This window comes from Pipistrellus hanaki (assembly GCF_964339955.1).
Source record: "Pipistrellus hanaki genome assembly, chromosome: 8".
Classification (NCBI taxonomy): Eukaryota; Metazoa; Chordata; class Mammalia; order Chiroptera; family Vespertilionidae; genus Pipistrellus; species Pipistrellus hanaki.
In genome coordinates this window covers 82,199,299-82,215,481 of record NC_140510.1, presented here as the reverse complement: position 1 = coordinate 82,215,481, position 16,183 = coordinate 82,199,299, and the positions used below count along the sequence as shown (strand labels likewise).

Here is a 16,183-nt window from a genome sequence, read left to right as displayed (position 1 = left end):
AAATCTGCCAATAGGTACCCCCTTCCCATTGCATGCTACACCCAAGGCTCTCTATATGACTGACAACTCTTCTCTATGAAATACAAGACTAGTACTTTTCAAGAGAGAACTTAAAATAATCCAGAGAACAAAATTTCCTATTTAATTACAGCTCTTCCAAAGAAACAATAGGAGTGTTTGTTCATTCATTCGTTTATTTAAAAATGTGCATGTATACGTACAATGCATTGTAGGTTGTGGGGATACAAGAGTGAACAACACAGACAAAAATCTTTGCCTGATGGAATTTATACTTGTCTGCAGGGAGAGACAAGCAACTTAAATGTGTACAATCCCTATTATTTAGGTAAAAGTAGGTGTGATGGAGAATGAAAAACAGGGAACAGAGTGGAAAGTGGTAGTTTTGAGTGTTACCTCATAGCTCCCAGAACTGTATGGGGGTCAGAGTCCAGGCACTGAGGTCCTAGGCTTCTGAGGGGGAGGATTGTCTGAGACCAGTAAGGAAAAATTACCCTAAATATCTCAAGTCCAAAAGTGAGGCTGAGGCTGTGACTGTTGGCTGAAGAGGTGCTAGGACTCTTTCAAGAACACCCAGAGTTCTGGGTCCTTTTTCCCCAGTGTCAAGGGAGGTAGAGGACTAAGGGGTTCCATCTTACCTGGAAGAAAGGGAATCTGGGACTCTGTGCCTGGGGGATGAGTCTGTTAGAGACTCTGGCTCCAGACCTAGGAAACTTTGAGGAACATGGACTAATACCTTCCTCTAGGCCCTCCTGCCTCATCTTGCTCACATGATTTTGAAGACATTCAGATTCAAAGGTCAAGGCATCCTGTTTACATTGCAACTCTGTACGGCTTTTGTCTGACTGCACAGGGTTTGCATTAATTGGTGGGAATGAAAGGTGTGGGGAGAGCTGGGGGCACAGGGCTTGCTCTGCACCTCTATCTCTGGAAAGCCATGGCAATGCGGAAGTGAGGTACAGTGAGGCCAACTTCCTCATGTGTCTATATCCACATGTTTGGATGCAGCGAGACTCTGAGACTTGATCTGTGCCTTCATCATCAGCAGTGACCCCTTTGGGTGCCTCTGAGAACCATGTGGGTGTCTGAGCATGCAAGGAAGAGCTGGGGGTCATAATAGATGGTGATTCCACACTTCTGAACCCAAGCAGTTGGTCTCTCTCATGGCTAATGGCATAAGCCTCCCTTAAAGAGGTGGGATTATTTTTCGTAGTTCACGAGTCTTGGCAAGACTGAATGCCTTGGCTTGCCAGTCAGATCTCACCTCACTTAATTATTCCAAGAATCCAGTTCAGCTCCCAAGGAACCTGCTCTTGATACCACTTGCCCTGTTAACTGCCATCCTTGGTTCACAGAGGTGTTCTATTGAGATTACTGTATACAATCCTAAAAGTCAGCAATATTATATAAAAAAAAAAATAATCGAAGAAAGGCTCAAAAGTAAAAGAGAAGGTGAAATTAAGAATAGAAATGCATCGCCATTTCTGGAAGATATGGTCAACACTTTGCCAAGTTCCTAGTTTTGAGCCAGACTACCTTGAGATTATATGAATGTTTAGGAAGAAGAGAATGGGTATATGCATGCTTTCTACTCTTCCTCTGGTCTCTCAAGGGCCCTGTGGGATGATAAGCTGCACAATAAAGTACAGCACGGCACTAGAAGGAGTGAGTGCAATGATCAAATATGTCTGCTCCCATGGGAGCAAGTGTGTGCTTTGTGGGAGGACCGGACTGGCCATCCCAACGCTTTCTGTAGGGAAAATACATCCCTAAGCTTTTCCTATCTGTGGAGGAGGAAACAAAAAAAGTTCATGTTTTTGCATGTGCTTGGCCTTCCTTTATTTTCTGAAGGACCGGGTAGTCCTGATAAGTGAAAAAGAGATGTGATTCGAAGGAAATGAATATGGTATTAATTTTCATTGTGTCAACATTGTACAATAATGCTTTTGAAATCTAATTTGCTGATGCATTAAGAAGGAATCCTGTTGGTTTAAGACAACATAAATATCAATATTTCCTTTCATATTTTGGAGGAAGCTCTATGAAAGCAATAGAAAATTATTGTTTGTGGCTCATTAAAATAGCTATTTATAATTATTCTGTTTTGACATCTCCTTTATATGAATATGATAATTCTGACCTTCAGTTATGGAGTCAATGAAATGCAGATTTTGAAACTTTCTTTGATAGGATGTGCTTTCATCACAAACTATTTTTAGGGGCTCTGTAAAAAATGAATATGTTGCCAGAAAATTTTTCATCTTCAGTGTGTTTGTTTTCAATGTCTTTGTTTCACTTGTTACTAATTATCTACCTCAGAGGAAGTGAGAAAATATCAAATTAAGGTGAGCTACTTGCATCCAATATTCAAATCTAAAAGACTGATTCTGCAAGATAGCTTCATGAAAATGTCAATGGATAGACTTAAGTGAATATTTTAACAATTGTCTTCATAGGTGCATAAAATGGGCAATGAGGTTTGTCCAAATGCTTTATAAGAAATTTCAAGGTAAGGAGTTGAAAGTCAAGTGGTAGGATTATTAGTTGGTTAATTAATTTATAGAGTACAAATTGCAACAAGGAATTATATTGCAATTTCTGAAAAGTAACACATCATTGATTATTTAATTAAATTATAATAGTAGTGAGAAAATTTACATAATCTTTTAAAGAAATTTTTCTATTTTCTCTTTTAAATCATAATTTTAAATTATAAGGATAATGTATATCTGTTGTAGGAAATGTAGACAATATGGCTTAGCAAAGAGAGGAAAGTAAAACTCATCCATTAGCCTACTGCTCAGAGTTAAGTACCATTAACATTTTAAAATATTTTCTTCCAGTCTTCTTTATACATATGATATATATTCTTTTTAAACAAAAAATAGAATTATCTATCTATTTATCTATCTATCTATCTATCTATCTATCTATCATCTATCTGTCTATCATCTACCATCTATCATTTATCCATCCTTCTTGCCTACTAATTTATTTTAATACTCTGAACATGGATTGTGTGTGTGTGTAGAGGGTATTCTTAATTTTTAAAATAATATTACTTGTAATATTCTCTCAGTAGTCAGTTCATATATTCTATAGTTTTTCCATAAGAACACTTTGTTGTTGAATATTTAAGTATTAGGTTTTCTATTATAAACAACTCTGTAACAAATATCTCTCACATACACATTTTTATACTAGAGGCCTGGTACACCAATTAATGCATGGATGGGGTCCCTCGACCTGGCTGGCAATTGGAGCCATCTCACCCGATCCGGATCAGGGCCATTGGAGTTGGCTGGGCAGAGGGAGGGACCACAAGAGGTTGGCCTGCCACGGGAGGTTGGCTGTGGGAGCGCAATGACCATCAGTGGGAAGTTCTGTGTTAAGCATCTGCCCCCTGGTGGTCAGTGCACATCATAGCAACAGGCTGGTCATCCAGTCATAACAGTCGCTTAGGCTTTTATATAGATAGATAGATAGATAGATAGATAGATAGATAGATAGATAGATACTTACTAATTATTTCTAGAAGTGACATTGCTGGATCAAAGTGATTTTCAAGTATAAAAGCATATCCTATGTCAATATAACAGTTTTATCTTCTTTCTAATTCTTCTCTCCTGATTCTTTTTTTCCCCTTCCAATTACATAAGCTAGTTCATATCTATTATCTGTTTAAAATTTTAAATAGTGGGCATTGGTGTCTTACTCCTACTTTATGAACAATGCACTCAGTGTTTTTCTTAAACATTATTCTGTCTTTTTGGCCCGAGATAGATATAATTTATCTTGTAAAAATTATCCGCTTAGTCTTATTTGATGAATAGTTTTTGTCAATAGTTTTTGCTAATTTAAGTCTAATGTCTTTATGAATATACAGAAATAATAATATGATATTTTTCTTCAATTTATTAATAGAATAAATTATATTAAGAGAGTTCCTAATCTCTGAAAGCCCAATATTTGTTCATAAGTTTGATACCAAAACTCAGTTGGGATGGAAAACTGGCCTAAGATGATGCAAGATTCCATATTTATTCAGTCTCTGTAGTAAAATCTAATCTATCTATCTATCTATCTATCTATCTATCTATCTATCTATCTATCTATATTATATATATATATATATATATATATATATATATATATATATATATATATATATATATATATATCCAGTGACTAAATGGCAGAATGACCAGAATGACAGGAACAACTAGTTGCTATGATATGTACTGCAGCAGCCAACTGACCCTATTGGGGCCTGATCAGCCCCCACAAACTCCTGTGGCCCCTGACCTGGCCATCTCTAACCCTGATCACCCCCCCACCCCTCTCTCCCATTCCAAGGTTCCCAAGAGCTTCTCTGAGGCCTGGGGGGAGGAAGGGGCTTGGTTCTTGGCTGTGCTCCTCCAGATCTCGACAGCACCAAATTACAAATGTGGCTGCCACGATGGAAGCCCAGCTGGGAAATGAGAGGAACGCACAACAAAGACGGTAAGCACTGAGGAAAATCCTGCCTGAAACAACCCACATTAGGGATGGCCATGCCCCTCACCCCCAACTCCAGCACAGCCCCGCAGGCTGCCTGACAGAAGCTACTGTGAGGCAGGTGTGGAGAGGGATCCTTGGGCGTGAAGGGGGGTGCACTGTGACCCTTGCCTGCCATTGCTGCCCCTCTCTAACTTGTGCCCACCACCATGCAACCACTCATCTGCACCGCCCCCACTGCTTCTGCATGCTCACATTGTCGCCTCCTCCTGCGCTGAACCCCTGGCCAGCCTTGGGCACCCCTTCTCACCCCGCCCTGCCTCCACCTGCCTACAATGATTGGGATGAACAGGACAGGCTAGCCCAGCCCACAAGGGCATTCCCTCAACTGCCTGCAGCCCCTCCCTCTGGTCGGCCCTGCCCTGGGTCTCCCCGCCGGGCCCCCCCCCCTCCTTCCCCCCCCCCCCCCCCCCCCCCCCGCCCTTGATTGGGGGCAGGGTTGGCCAATCTCCTGCATCCCCTTTCCCCATTGGCCTGGCTAATGGCCCTCCTTGGGGCAGGCCAGTGGACCCCTCCTGTGCGTGATTTTGTGCACCAGGTAGGTCTCTAGTTATCATATATTTTGTTAAAAATGTTAATGTTATTGACTGAATGCTGCTGCACTATACCCTCTGGCAGTGTAATATATTGTACCATATATGAACCCCGTTTCCTCTATAAAATTCACGACCCAAGAGCGTTAGATTGGGGATTTAGTATTTTAATAGTTCTTAATTATAATAAAACATAAGGTTGCCCTCTACTGCCTTTTTATTAGTGTGTCATCTTTGGTTTGTATTAATATTATACTGAAGAGAAAAAGAAGAAATGGAAAATTTTGTTCTGTTTCTCCTCTGGAAGAGTTTAAGTAACGTTATATCTATTTTTTTCTTTAAAGGATTGCTGTAACCTTTCAAATTATAAAGTACAATAGTTTCTTGAAAATTCACTTAATTTAAAGGCCCATAAAATAAAAAATCAGTTTCTTGCTTCTATAATACATTCTCACTTCTACTCTTCTGATCACTGTTAAATATTTGCTGTGTATTATTCTAGAACTTGCTCTATGTCTCATACAAAAATAATAAAAAGTGCTTAAAAATAAAAAATTAGCCTTGGCTGGTGTAGCTCAGTTGGTTGGAGCATAATCCCATACACCAAGAAGTACCGGTTCCATTCCTGGTCAGGACACACAGCAGGATGAGGGTTCCATCCCCAGTCCGGACGTGTGTAGAGGCAACTGATTGATGTTTCTCTCTCACATTGATGTTTTTCTCTCTTCCTTCCTCTCTCTCAAATCAACATTTTAAAAAATTGCACAATTAAAAAAATAAAAATTAACCTAATTTATTAATGAGGCTTAAGTTTCATATCTTTTAAACATCTGTAATTTGTTGGTGAATTCCGTTGGTGTACTTTTCTGCTGTTTTTATTAACTCAATTTGTAAGGATTTAAGGTTATAAAGAGATTATCTCTCGTCTCCCTTCCCTTTACCTTCTTCTTACTACTCCCTACAAGTAACCATTGAATCATTATTGATGTTCTATTGTGAAGCCATTTAGCTCTTTTCCTATGTACAAAAAATTAATATTTATTTAAAATTATATATCTGTTAACAGTATATAATTAAGCATATATAAGCATATATATGCATATATATAATAAACAAGCATATATATTTAAAGCATTATATATATATTTACATATATTTAAAGCATATATATATATTGATATATGTAAAACTTAAAATGTATGCATTATAGATAGGATGCATTATTATATTATGTAATCTACTATACACTGCTTGCTTATTCCCCACAACAGTAGAAAATGTCAGTAAGGTCCTTTTCAAGGCTGAAATAGACTTCATTACTCCATTGAAGATCTATTCCATTTCCTCTCACCTTCGCACTCCTAAAACGCAGTGAAAATTTAGGACATGAATGTGGGACAAAGTACAAGAGCTGGGATTGCCTCCTTTCCCCTGAGTCACATGAAAATTGTGATGGAAACCACCTTCCTAACAATTGTTCTAATGTTCTCAGCCCTTAATGTGTTTGGCAACATCATCAGTTTCAAATATTATCATTACACTATTGGAATCTCTTTAATTTCTAACTCCTTGGTCCCCTGTGAATTTAAGCAAACTGCCATGTATTTACCAGACATTGGGTTTTCTTCTGTGAATTTCCTTTATATGCCCTTTGCTCCTTTCCTTCCTCCCTGTGGAACTGTTTTCCTCTTATTTCAAGCATCTCTATGGATATGAGGGATATTAACATATAAGTGAGTCAAACCTTTTCTCCCAAGTACCTCTAAAAGGCACTGATGCTTGTAGTCTCCCCTCTCTCCTATTTGCCCCTCCCTTTATTGTCTTCTTTCCATCTGACCTTTTGGCTAGTCTGTTTCCTGCTTTATTTGTTTCACTACCAAACTGGAAGCGAGTAAGGGATATGGAATTAAATATTTGAACAGGGCTTATGACAACTTTAGCTTAGTTAGAAAAGATATGAAAATACCTCACTTAGTGTGTATGGAGGATTTTGTGGGTGTTTCCTGTTTATTACAATTTTTCATGGAGTGACTTTTCCCTCAGAACCATGAATAATGACTGAATACATCTCCCAGCAAAGACAGAGAGCTGGCTGACATACTGGCTGGTGAAATGTAAAAAATGCAGTTTTGGTTCAGATGCCCCGTGATCATATATTTTAGTAGTCAAATGTACTACCCGTTACCAAATATTTGAAAATATTTATAGGATTCTCCAAGGTAGAATGTTTTCTTCAAGCAGATGCTGTGCTAATCTATTTGTTTTTCATATTATGAAAACAAACAAAAAAGCATAAAGAATATTCACTTATTCGCAGGGAAAGGATTGGCACTGAAAGCTAGGTCAAAGTAATATCATCTTGGGGACAGAAGAACAGTCTGGAAATGTCAGACCTTGTAGGAGGCGTCTGGGTTACTAGCTCTTGCAGGTGTATGGAGCAGGGAGAGACAAATGCTCAATGATACTTTTAAAAACAATACATTTCCGTGTTCCTATGTTCATTCCCCCATCTTTCCCAAATAAATAATCCTGACACTTCTTGCTCCTTCTGACTTGTGTTTCCTTAATGCTTCTATTTTATTCTGATCAAATGGAGAGTCGTTACTTGGTGCTAAGCTAACTTTAATTTAATGGACTATATTTTATGGCATGGCTATATTCATTGATAACCACTGAAAAGCTTGCTTGAGGTAATCATTAAGACCAGAAAATTGAAATTTTCCTCCCCGACCCAAACAGCCTATGAGAAAAATGTTACAAGTATATGGAGCTAAATTTATTCATAAAAATTACATTATGGAGAATAAAGATGGGCTATCATTGCTTATTTAAGGAACATATTACTTTGTACTTTATAATATCTTAAAAAATACTTGCATCTAAAAATAATTGTTACATTTTCATTGGCAACTACTGTTTTCTGGAAAACCATATATGTCCATGGACTTCTTTGCTTTTTTGTTCTTAAATAATCTGAGAAAAAAGATTTTTATATTAGCTGAATATTGAGTTTTAATATTAGGTGTGGTAGATTCTATTGCTTTAAATTTTCATTTTATATGTTTAATGCCTCTTGCTCTTGGCAAATTATAATTCAGGGAAGCAGAAAAATCTAGTATGCAAAATCTAGTACTTGGCAACCAAGATAAGCAGCATTTATGCAAACTGAAAATTTTCAATATTTATGAAGAATTTTAAAACGTATAAAATATGATTGGGCTATTTACAAATTAAGATCTAGTGCCTCTACATTTTTTCCATAGGATTGATTCTTATCTTGTTTTTACATCTAAGAAAATAGTAGTATTCTTTAAAAATAGCCTACATTATGATGAACAAACCAGTCTTGTCAGATAGAATGAGACAGGATAATCATGTATCGGAAATTTAGGAAATTGTTCTAGACCCATTTTTGTCATAGTGAACATCTGTTTCCCTTCACCTTTTCTTTCCATGGGCGATCTGTTTCTGTTTTCTTGGCTTGGCTTCCAATGAGGGCAAGCAAGACGAGGCTCAGTCTGTTGCCTCATAAAACACTGGTAACCTGGTGGACAGAAGCATTCTGTAACGGTCCTTAGTATGCTCCTCTTAGCAATGCTTATACTGTACTTTTGGGCACAAGTGACTAATTCCTGGAATTTAATAATTAAAAAAGATAATTTCATAACGCTATAGTACAACAAGAGTTAGTATTTCTGCTAGCTCTAATGTAGGCTCATTTCCCTTATTTAAAAAGGAAAAACATTTACTTGGGAATGGTAAGAGAAAACAGAAGCGGTTGTCTTGTAGTGCTTCATGAACAACATTTGGAAAACGTTACTGGTGTTTCTTGTTCTATCAACATATGCTCTTCAGAAATACCAATGGATTACTAATTGGACTAATTGAAAAATTCAAGTCCATTCATTGTTTTTGTACATAGAAGTTTTCATTTCAAGACAAATTCCTACTCTGGCAAGCAATAGATTCAAATAGGATAATCTTGGTGACAGATTACTTATGACTAGCTTGTAGTGGCTGATTTAACATTTGACATGGAAAGTAACCCTGGATGTATTATAGGCTTTCGTGTGGCATAACAGGGAGATGTGGCAGATGCATGTGTAAAAATTCTATTTTAAATGCATGGTCTTGTATGCTTTAATTCTGTGAGTATTCTGAGTATGTCCAGACAAGAGATTTTAATTGGAAGCATAATTTCATTTACCCTAAATGTAAAAACAAAGCCGACCAGGGCCACTTAGCGAAGAGAGAATCCTCAAGGACCTATTTAGACAGTTGCTTCCAGAGAGAGAGAAAAAAAAAGTGTTCAGTCAGACTTGTCAATCCTAATTGTAAAGATTGATTAGGGAGCTGATTTTTTTCTTCCTTCTGTCCTTGGAGAAAATGAAAAATAACAGGTCCTCTTCCACTTTACACTAACCATCCATATACTTTATGACAGTTAGGTTTCCCTTGAGCCTTCTCTTCTCCAGGACAAATTATGCTAACTCCTTCAGTCTGTCCTCATAGGTCCTATTTTTCACCCATTAAATCATTGTAAGGTTCTCCCTGTATCTTTTCCAGTTTCTTCAAAATTTCTTTAAAAATACAAAGTCTTAAATTTTACATCTTTGCCTAATATTAGATAGATTAGAATGCCAGGGGAATATTTCCTTCCATATTCTACGTCGAAGAGATTGTTACTATGACACAGGTCAGTTGGGTGTTAGGGAAAAGAAGAAAAAGAGAAGCCAGGTGAGCAGTTTAATATTCAACTCATTGGGTTTATATGGGCCTGATAATATGTCATAGGATTCTTCGTAAGCCCTTTGGAAAGATACTATAAAATCAATCAAGCTGCTTTTGAGTTTTCTTTAACTAAATTAACCAGATACTTCTCTTTACTAATAATAATTCTGCAAAGTAAAACATTAGTATGCAACTAACATTATGCCAAATTCAGGACCCCAAAAATGTGTAGTAGAGGACGATGAGTCCTGCTAACTCAAGAGAGGGCTTCGGGATTCCACGTGAGAGTGACCTCACCTTAATTAAGAGCTAGAACCACTTTTATTTCAAGCAGATATTAATGCCTAGAGGGGACATTTGTGGAGTGTTACCCAGCAAAGCTTTATTATTGGGTAGTACATGACTAGTAAGCAGAGCATGATATTCACTTAGCTGACATGCCGTTCTGGGTTTATGGCCTGGCATTTTCTTCTCTGCAGCATCTCCTTGATCTTGGGTAATGCTGTAGTAATTTCTACCTTTCCATTGCATGGAGGCCAAAAAGATCTCATAAACCAAATTCCCCTCTATAACAATTACTATGAGAGCAAGATTCCATGGTAATAAAATCCTAGAATAAAAACCCTAAAGTTTCTAGTGTTTTCTTACTTCAACTTAAGTGCATTCATAATTGAATTCTGTATTTATTTAATAATGTTAAACGTAAAGTCTTATCTATACCAAACACAAAATACCTGGCATTTGTCCTCTCTACTCTGGGTTATTCACTATGAAATAGGTAAACTGCTTCAAAACCCCCACAAGAGAGAAATTCAGTCACTACGAAAAGACGGTACTTATCCTTTCCAGCATCCTCCTTATCAATCAACAATAAGTAACAGGCATCACAACAAAGTTGGCTTGTAAAAACTTTGGTTCCCCCAATTGAATGCCAGGCCCATGTTGAAAAAGCCAGAGGCTCATCTTAGAGGGCTCTGGCATCGAATGGTGTGCAGAGGTGAAATATCCGTATTTGGCACTAACCCCTCCGTGAAAGCTAATGCAGCATGGTCTTACCATTTTTGCAGACAGGACAACACTGTTCTGGTTCATAGACTGGGTTGACACACTCAGGAACCGCGCAGTCTGCTACAACACAGTGAACTTCATTGCTGGGCTCACAGCGACACCATTCACATGGAGAGGGCTAGGAACAAATCTAAAATTAGCCCCTTTTCTCCTACAACTTAATGCTTGCACATTCATATGCTGTCAGAAGACAAAAACATCAGCGTTTATATTGACTTTTCGGTATTAACTCCATTACCATGTATACGATCATTCTTCCCCAATGGAAAGCAACCTGGACTTCCAAGCCACGGTAGGTTGTCATGTGCATCCCAGATTGCCGGGAGCAGCTGGGCATTCCTGTATGACTTTCCTGCCTGTGATCCTACTTTCCAAAGACCATTTTGGACAACTAACATGTCACCTCCTGGTTTTGTTTCCAGATGTGGTGATTGCTCTGCTTTCCTTTCATAAAGAGGAATGAGACTGGAACATGTGAAATAAGTTTTTGGCCATTCATTATTTTTCTTCCTAAAAAAAAAAAAATTACTGAGAAACAAGAACATGGTAAATGGACATTCTTACCCTTTTTATCAACTCCTTTTTTACCCCCAGCTAACCTAGACATTGACTTTTTCCCCAATATGAATTTTAGAGGAGATTGCATTTGGGATGTGGACAACCAGGCGCTGCCTCCTGGAAGATTTAGTGAATACCTTGCATCTTGCCTGCTTACTTTTATAAACTAAAATCCATCAGCTGAAAAAGGCCACTCTTAACTTATAAAGCCACTTTTTAAGATTCAAAGACTCTAAAAATAGAGCTGAAAATGATTTATGTAGGGGAAAAATGAATTGATTATAAATTGTAATTGAAAAAGAAAAATAAATCAGAAAGCTATTTTGTCTTCAAAGTACTTACCAACTGAGAGTCAGTTTGGGGTTTTGTTTCCTTTTAGAAACTCCTTATACCCAGATAGTCTTAAGCAGTGTCCTCTCTCTGACTTTTCACATTCTTTACAGGTTCTAGCTCTCCTTTCTCATGAAACAGAGGTTTCGAATTTTGGGATGACAAGTTGGAGGTCTTAGAAGTGATGCATGTCTGTGTATCTTAAATCAAGCCATTTGTTTCCAGAAAATTCCGCCTCCATCTCTAGGCCACAGTCTCTCCCTTCCAGGCGGTGTTTGTTAAAGCCCTATGCCTTTGTCTCAGTGGCTATTGGCCATACCGCTGTCTGCTCTTATTTCTTCTGGAACTTGAAAATTGGGGTAATATCAGTGCTCCTGGACTCTGATAGCCTTGGGGGATGAGGTGTTGGAGGAAATCTTTCAACTAATTATTTTACAAGTAAACTTACATTTGCTTTCTGCTTGAAGAATTATTTTTAATTTCAAATGTAGTAGGAACAAGAGAAGTATACCCAGAATCTGTGGGAGAGTATTGCTACTTCTTACCATGGTTATAAACTCGTGGAAGGGCAGAGTTAAGGGCTTTACCATGAGGTGGGTTGTGGTAAGTATAATATTTCAGGAGAATTTATTGGATTGTCCCTAAAGCTGGATAATCTTCTCCACTAAATAATCTTGGCACATGAAGGAAAAGCTTTGAAACCACAGCACAGTATTTGATGGCGGAAATGTTTAATGAGGAAACAGTGCGAGGGATGGACATTCTTGTTGCTATACTGTTCCATTATGATATCTTACCTTTCCAAGCAAAATTGTCAGGTGGCCCCCTTTCCTTAGTTAACTGCAAAGTAGTGGTTTTGCATGGCCTTCTTAAAGTACAGAGGGCTTGGCCCGCATTTTCTTGCTAATATGAGAGAAAAAGGAGCCACTGGTATCATTGCTTCCATAACCTGTCCTTCCACAGCTGTGGCCCTTTCTTCTGGCCAGAGGAGGGGCTGGTCTGTGTGATTCTGACATTAAAAACCTCACAGACCCCCTACATGTTCCCACAAAACGTTTCCCTCAAAGTAACTGTGATCTTTCAGAAGACCTGTTGGGCGACTAGATTCCCAACACAGACTGATGGAGATTACTATCCTAATTCAGACAAGAGCAAGAATGCCATTCTGTGCACTTCCCTCAGAGGAGTTTATTTCTCAGTGATTTGTACATTCTTCATGCATGCCAGATCCTCAGGAATAACCATTAGCCACTAAATCATTGATTTACACCGTGTAGATAGTTCCTGCTAAGAAGGAGATTTCACTAACCAGGGTGGTAAGTGCATAAAGAGATTATTATGGATCCACAGATGTGAGCTAGTAGAAAATTGGAGTAGGCTGAGGTTAAGTTGCCATATGGCTCATGTTCCTGGAGCTCCCCATCTTCAAGCCTTGGAGGCTGGTAGCTACATCCGGTATCTGAGAAAGGCACTGACAGATAGTGGTCCTGCAAAGATCCTGGGGCATCTGCCTGACACTGGTGGAGGCTGGATGTGTGTGGACTGGAATCCTGAGAAACACTCTGTGTAAGAAGAGCTAAGTCCGCAAGGCTTCCTGGTAAATGTATGCCGATTTTCTTTTCCTTCCTTTCTTTCCTTTCTTTCCTTCCTTTCCTCCCTCCCTTCTTCTTTCCTTCTTTTCCTCCCTCCTTCCCTCCTTTCCTCCCTCCCTTCCTTTTCTTCCCTCCCTCCCTCCCTCCCTCCCTCCCTCCCTCCCTCTCTCCCTCCCTCCCTCCCTCTCTCCCTCCCTCCCTCCCCCCTCCCTTCCTCCTTCCCTCCCTCCTTCCCTCCCTCCCTCCCTCCCTCCCTTCCTTCCTTCCTTCCTTCCTTCCTTCCTTCCTTCCTTCCTTCCTTCCTTCCTTCCTATTTTTGAATAATCAGAAACATAAATTAGAAAAATAAAAATGTCACCCTAGCCATTGGTAGATACTACATTTTCCTGAAACTGGCTTTATTCATATACCACATTCATTTGTCTCTTCTTGGCCCACAATCTCTTGTCTGAAACAAGTTATTTCCACTTTTCTTTTCATTCATTGTTTTTTTTTTTTTTGTTTGTTTTTTTTTTTTTTTACAAATAATGTCTGTTTCAGTCTTATTTCTTCTCATGTTAAGCCTCTTGCCCCTCTCTTTCCCCTTTTAACAGTCCATCACATGTAACCCATGGGCCTCCCTCTGCAGCCCCTCTGCCTCTGGCCATCCTCTTTCACGTGCTCTCCAGGTCACACCCTCTTTCCTTGCCCAATGTGACCTCCTTCACTGCCTTGAAAACACGTTGCTTAAACATCCAGAAGTTCCCTATGAGTGAGCAGTGAGCTACTTGGACATTAATTTCAGATTTTAAAAATCCTTTCCACCAAACAGCATACAACTGTGAAAGGTTTGGTGCTTTGAATAAATCTTTACATCTTAAGCACTGAGCTGGTTACAGATTTCCCTTTATCAGACTCTTCAATATGAAAACTATAGATTCAATCTGAAAACATCCCAGTAAAACCAAAGATTAAACAATAAAGTCATTCTTAGCAGACCAGAGGACACTGAAATAAGTACTTGGGGAAAATCACTCTGACTAGCTTTTTTGCAGAGGAACATGTGAATTATGCCTGCTACATGGCTTTAACAGCCAGAGATTTGGAAAGATGATTAAATGACACCATCCTAAAATTTTATACCAGGAAAATCTATTCCTAGAAATGTCAAGGAATATTTTACTTCTGTGAAAGGCTTGAAACATAAAGTAACATTTACGATATATACACCTATGCACCTTTACAGAAATCTTAATTGAAATTAGGTTTCAAGGTCAAATTAATTTGTATCTGAATATATTCGATGATCTGAGTATATGACTGTTATGAGTCCCCTATACCTCCAGCTTAGTGTTTTGAATATGAAATGTGGGACTCTTTTTAAGCAGAAACCTGGCATTTGATCTATAATAGTTCCTGCTATCACTGAATACATTTGCATGGCAAATCCAAACTTTGCCCCAGCTGCCCCCAAATTTCAAATGGGTTTTCTGATATATATTTATAATTAATAGAGTAAAAGGAGACTCTTAAATATTGGCTTAGTGACTAGAATTCCAATGTTCCTTCTTGGTATTATTAGAATGGAAACATGGCGATATAGGTACTTTGTTTTCAAAGTGGTTAACTTCAAGACCAGGATGCTGAAATCCATTGTCCCTGTCAGTGACTTATGAGGATTCTTGGAGAATTGGAGGCGAGGTACCAGAATCCTGGAAACAGTAGATTTCTCCATGATGCTTTAAAGTGGAGAACATAGAATGAGAACCAGTAACTTAATTACTGGAATAACTGAGTGAATCCTGAAAAATTGTCAAATATACTCTTTGTGAGAATTTAGAAGCTAACACCAGACTATTAGAACATGTTATTATGGACTGGTGACACAGATTTTTCCTAATGTTTATAAAAATGTACATTTATTTTGTATTTTGTATCAGTAACTGTGGAAAGCCTGGATTTTGGTCCATGCATCAGTACCTCATGGCACCATTATTTATGTGGTAACTGCTACTGGCATTGTTCATAGGGTGCCAGCAGGATATGGTAACAGTCTGTAAGATTTGTTGTACGAATTCAAACCTCGGAGTGACCAGGTTCATAGTAGTATTCAGTTTTCTATTTTAATTTGTAAAGTTTAAGATAACAATGTTCGTACAAGTTGAAGAACTCTAAATTAGAAAAAAAATAGAAAATAATATTTCACTGAGTTGGCTTTGGGTGGTATGGTAACATGGTTAAAGCAAGTTCTTTATAACCATACAAATTGAATTATAGTCTTAAATGCTTTACTTGCTAGCTGGGAATCTTTGGAAAATTACATAACTTTGATGTGCCTCAGTTTCTTAATCTACAAAATGGGAATGACAGCATAACCAACTTCACAGCTGCTGTGAAGCACATAAAAATCTATAAAATATTATAACTATCATCATCATCATCATCATTGCATGCTTAGTGAGAACTTTTTGGAAAAAAAATTAAAAAATTATATAATTGGAAGCATAAGACTGTTTAAAAGAATATTTAGCTTATTTCTCTTATTAAAGTATAATCTGATTGCAGAGGTGGTTGTGATAAAGTGTTTATTTTAAAATATATTTTTATTGATTTCAGAGAGAAAGAGAGAGGGAGAGAGAGATAGAAATGTCAATGATGCAAGACAACCTTTGGTTGGCTACATTCTGCACACCCTCCACTGGGGATAGAGCCTGCAACCCAGGCATGTGCCCTAACTGGGAATCAAACCATGACTTCCTGGTTCATAGGTCAATGCTAAACTGCTGAGCAACACCAGCCCAGCAGATGAAATTTTAT

General features: G+C 38.2%; 1 protein-coding gene across 1 annotated transcript in view; it reads right to left on the bottom strand.

Annotated features, from left to right (window-relative positions):
- VWC2L (von Willebrand factor C domain containing 2 like) overlaps positions 1–16,183 on the bottom strand; it is a 142,166-nt gene that overhangs the window by 104,244 nt on the left and 21,739 nt on the right. The window contains exon 3 of the mRNA XM_084892643.1: positions 10,896–11,025. Coding sequence (XP_084748769.1) covers positions 10,896–11,025 — 130 coding nt within the window. The remainder of the gene's footprint in view (positions 1–10,895; positions 11,026–16,183) is intronic.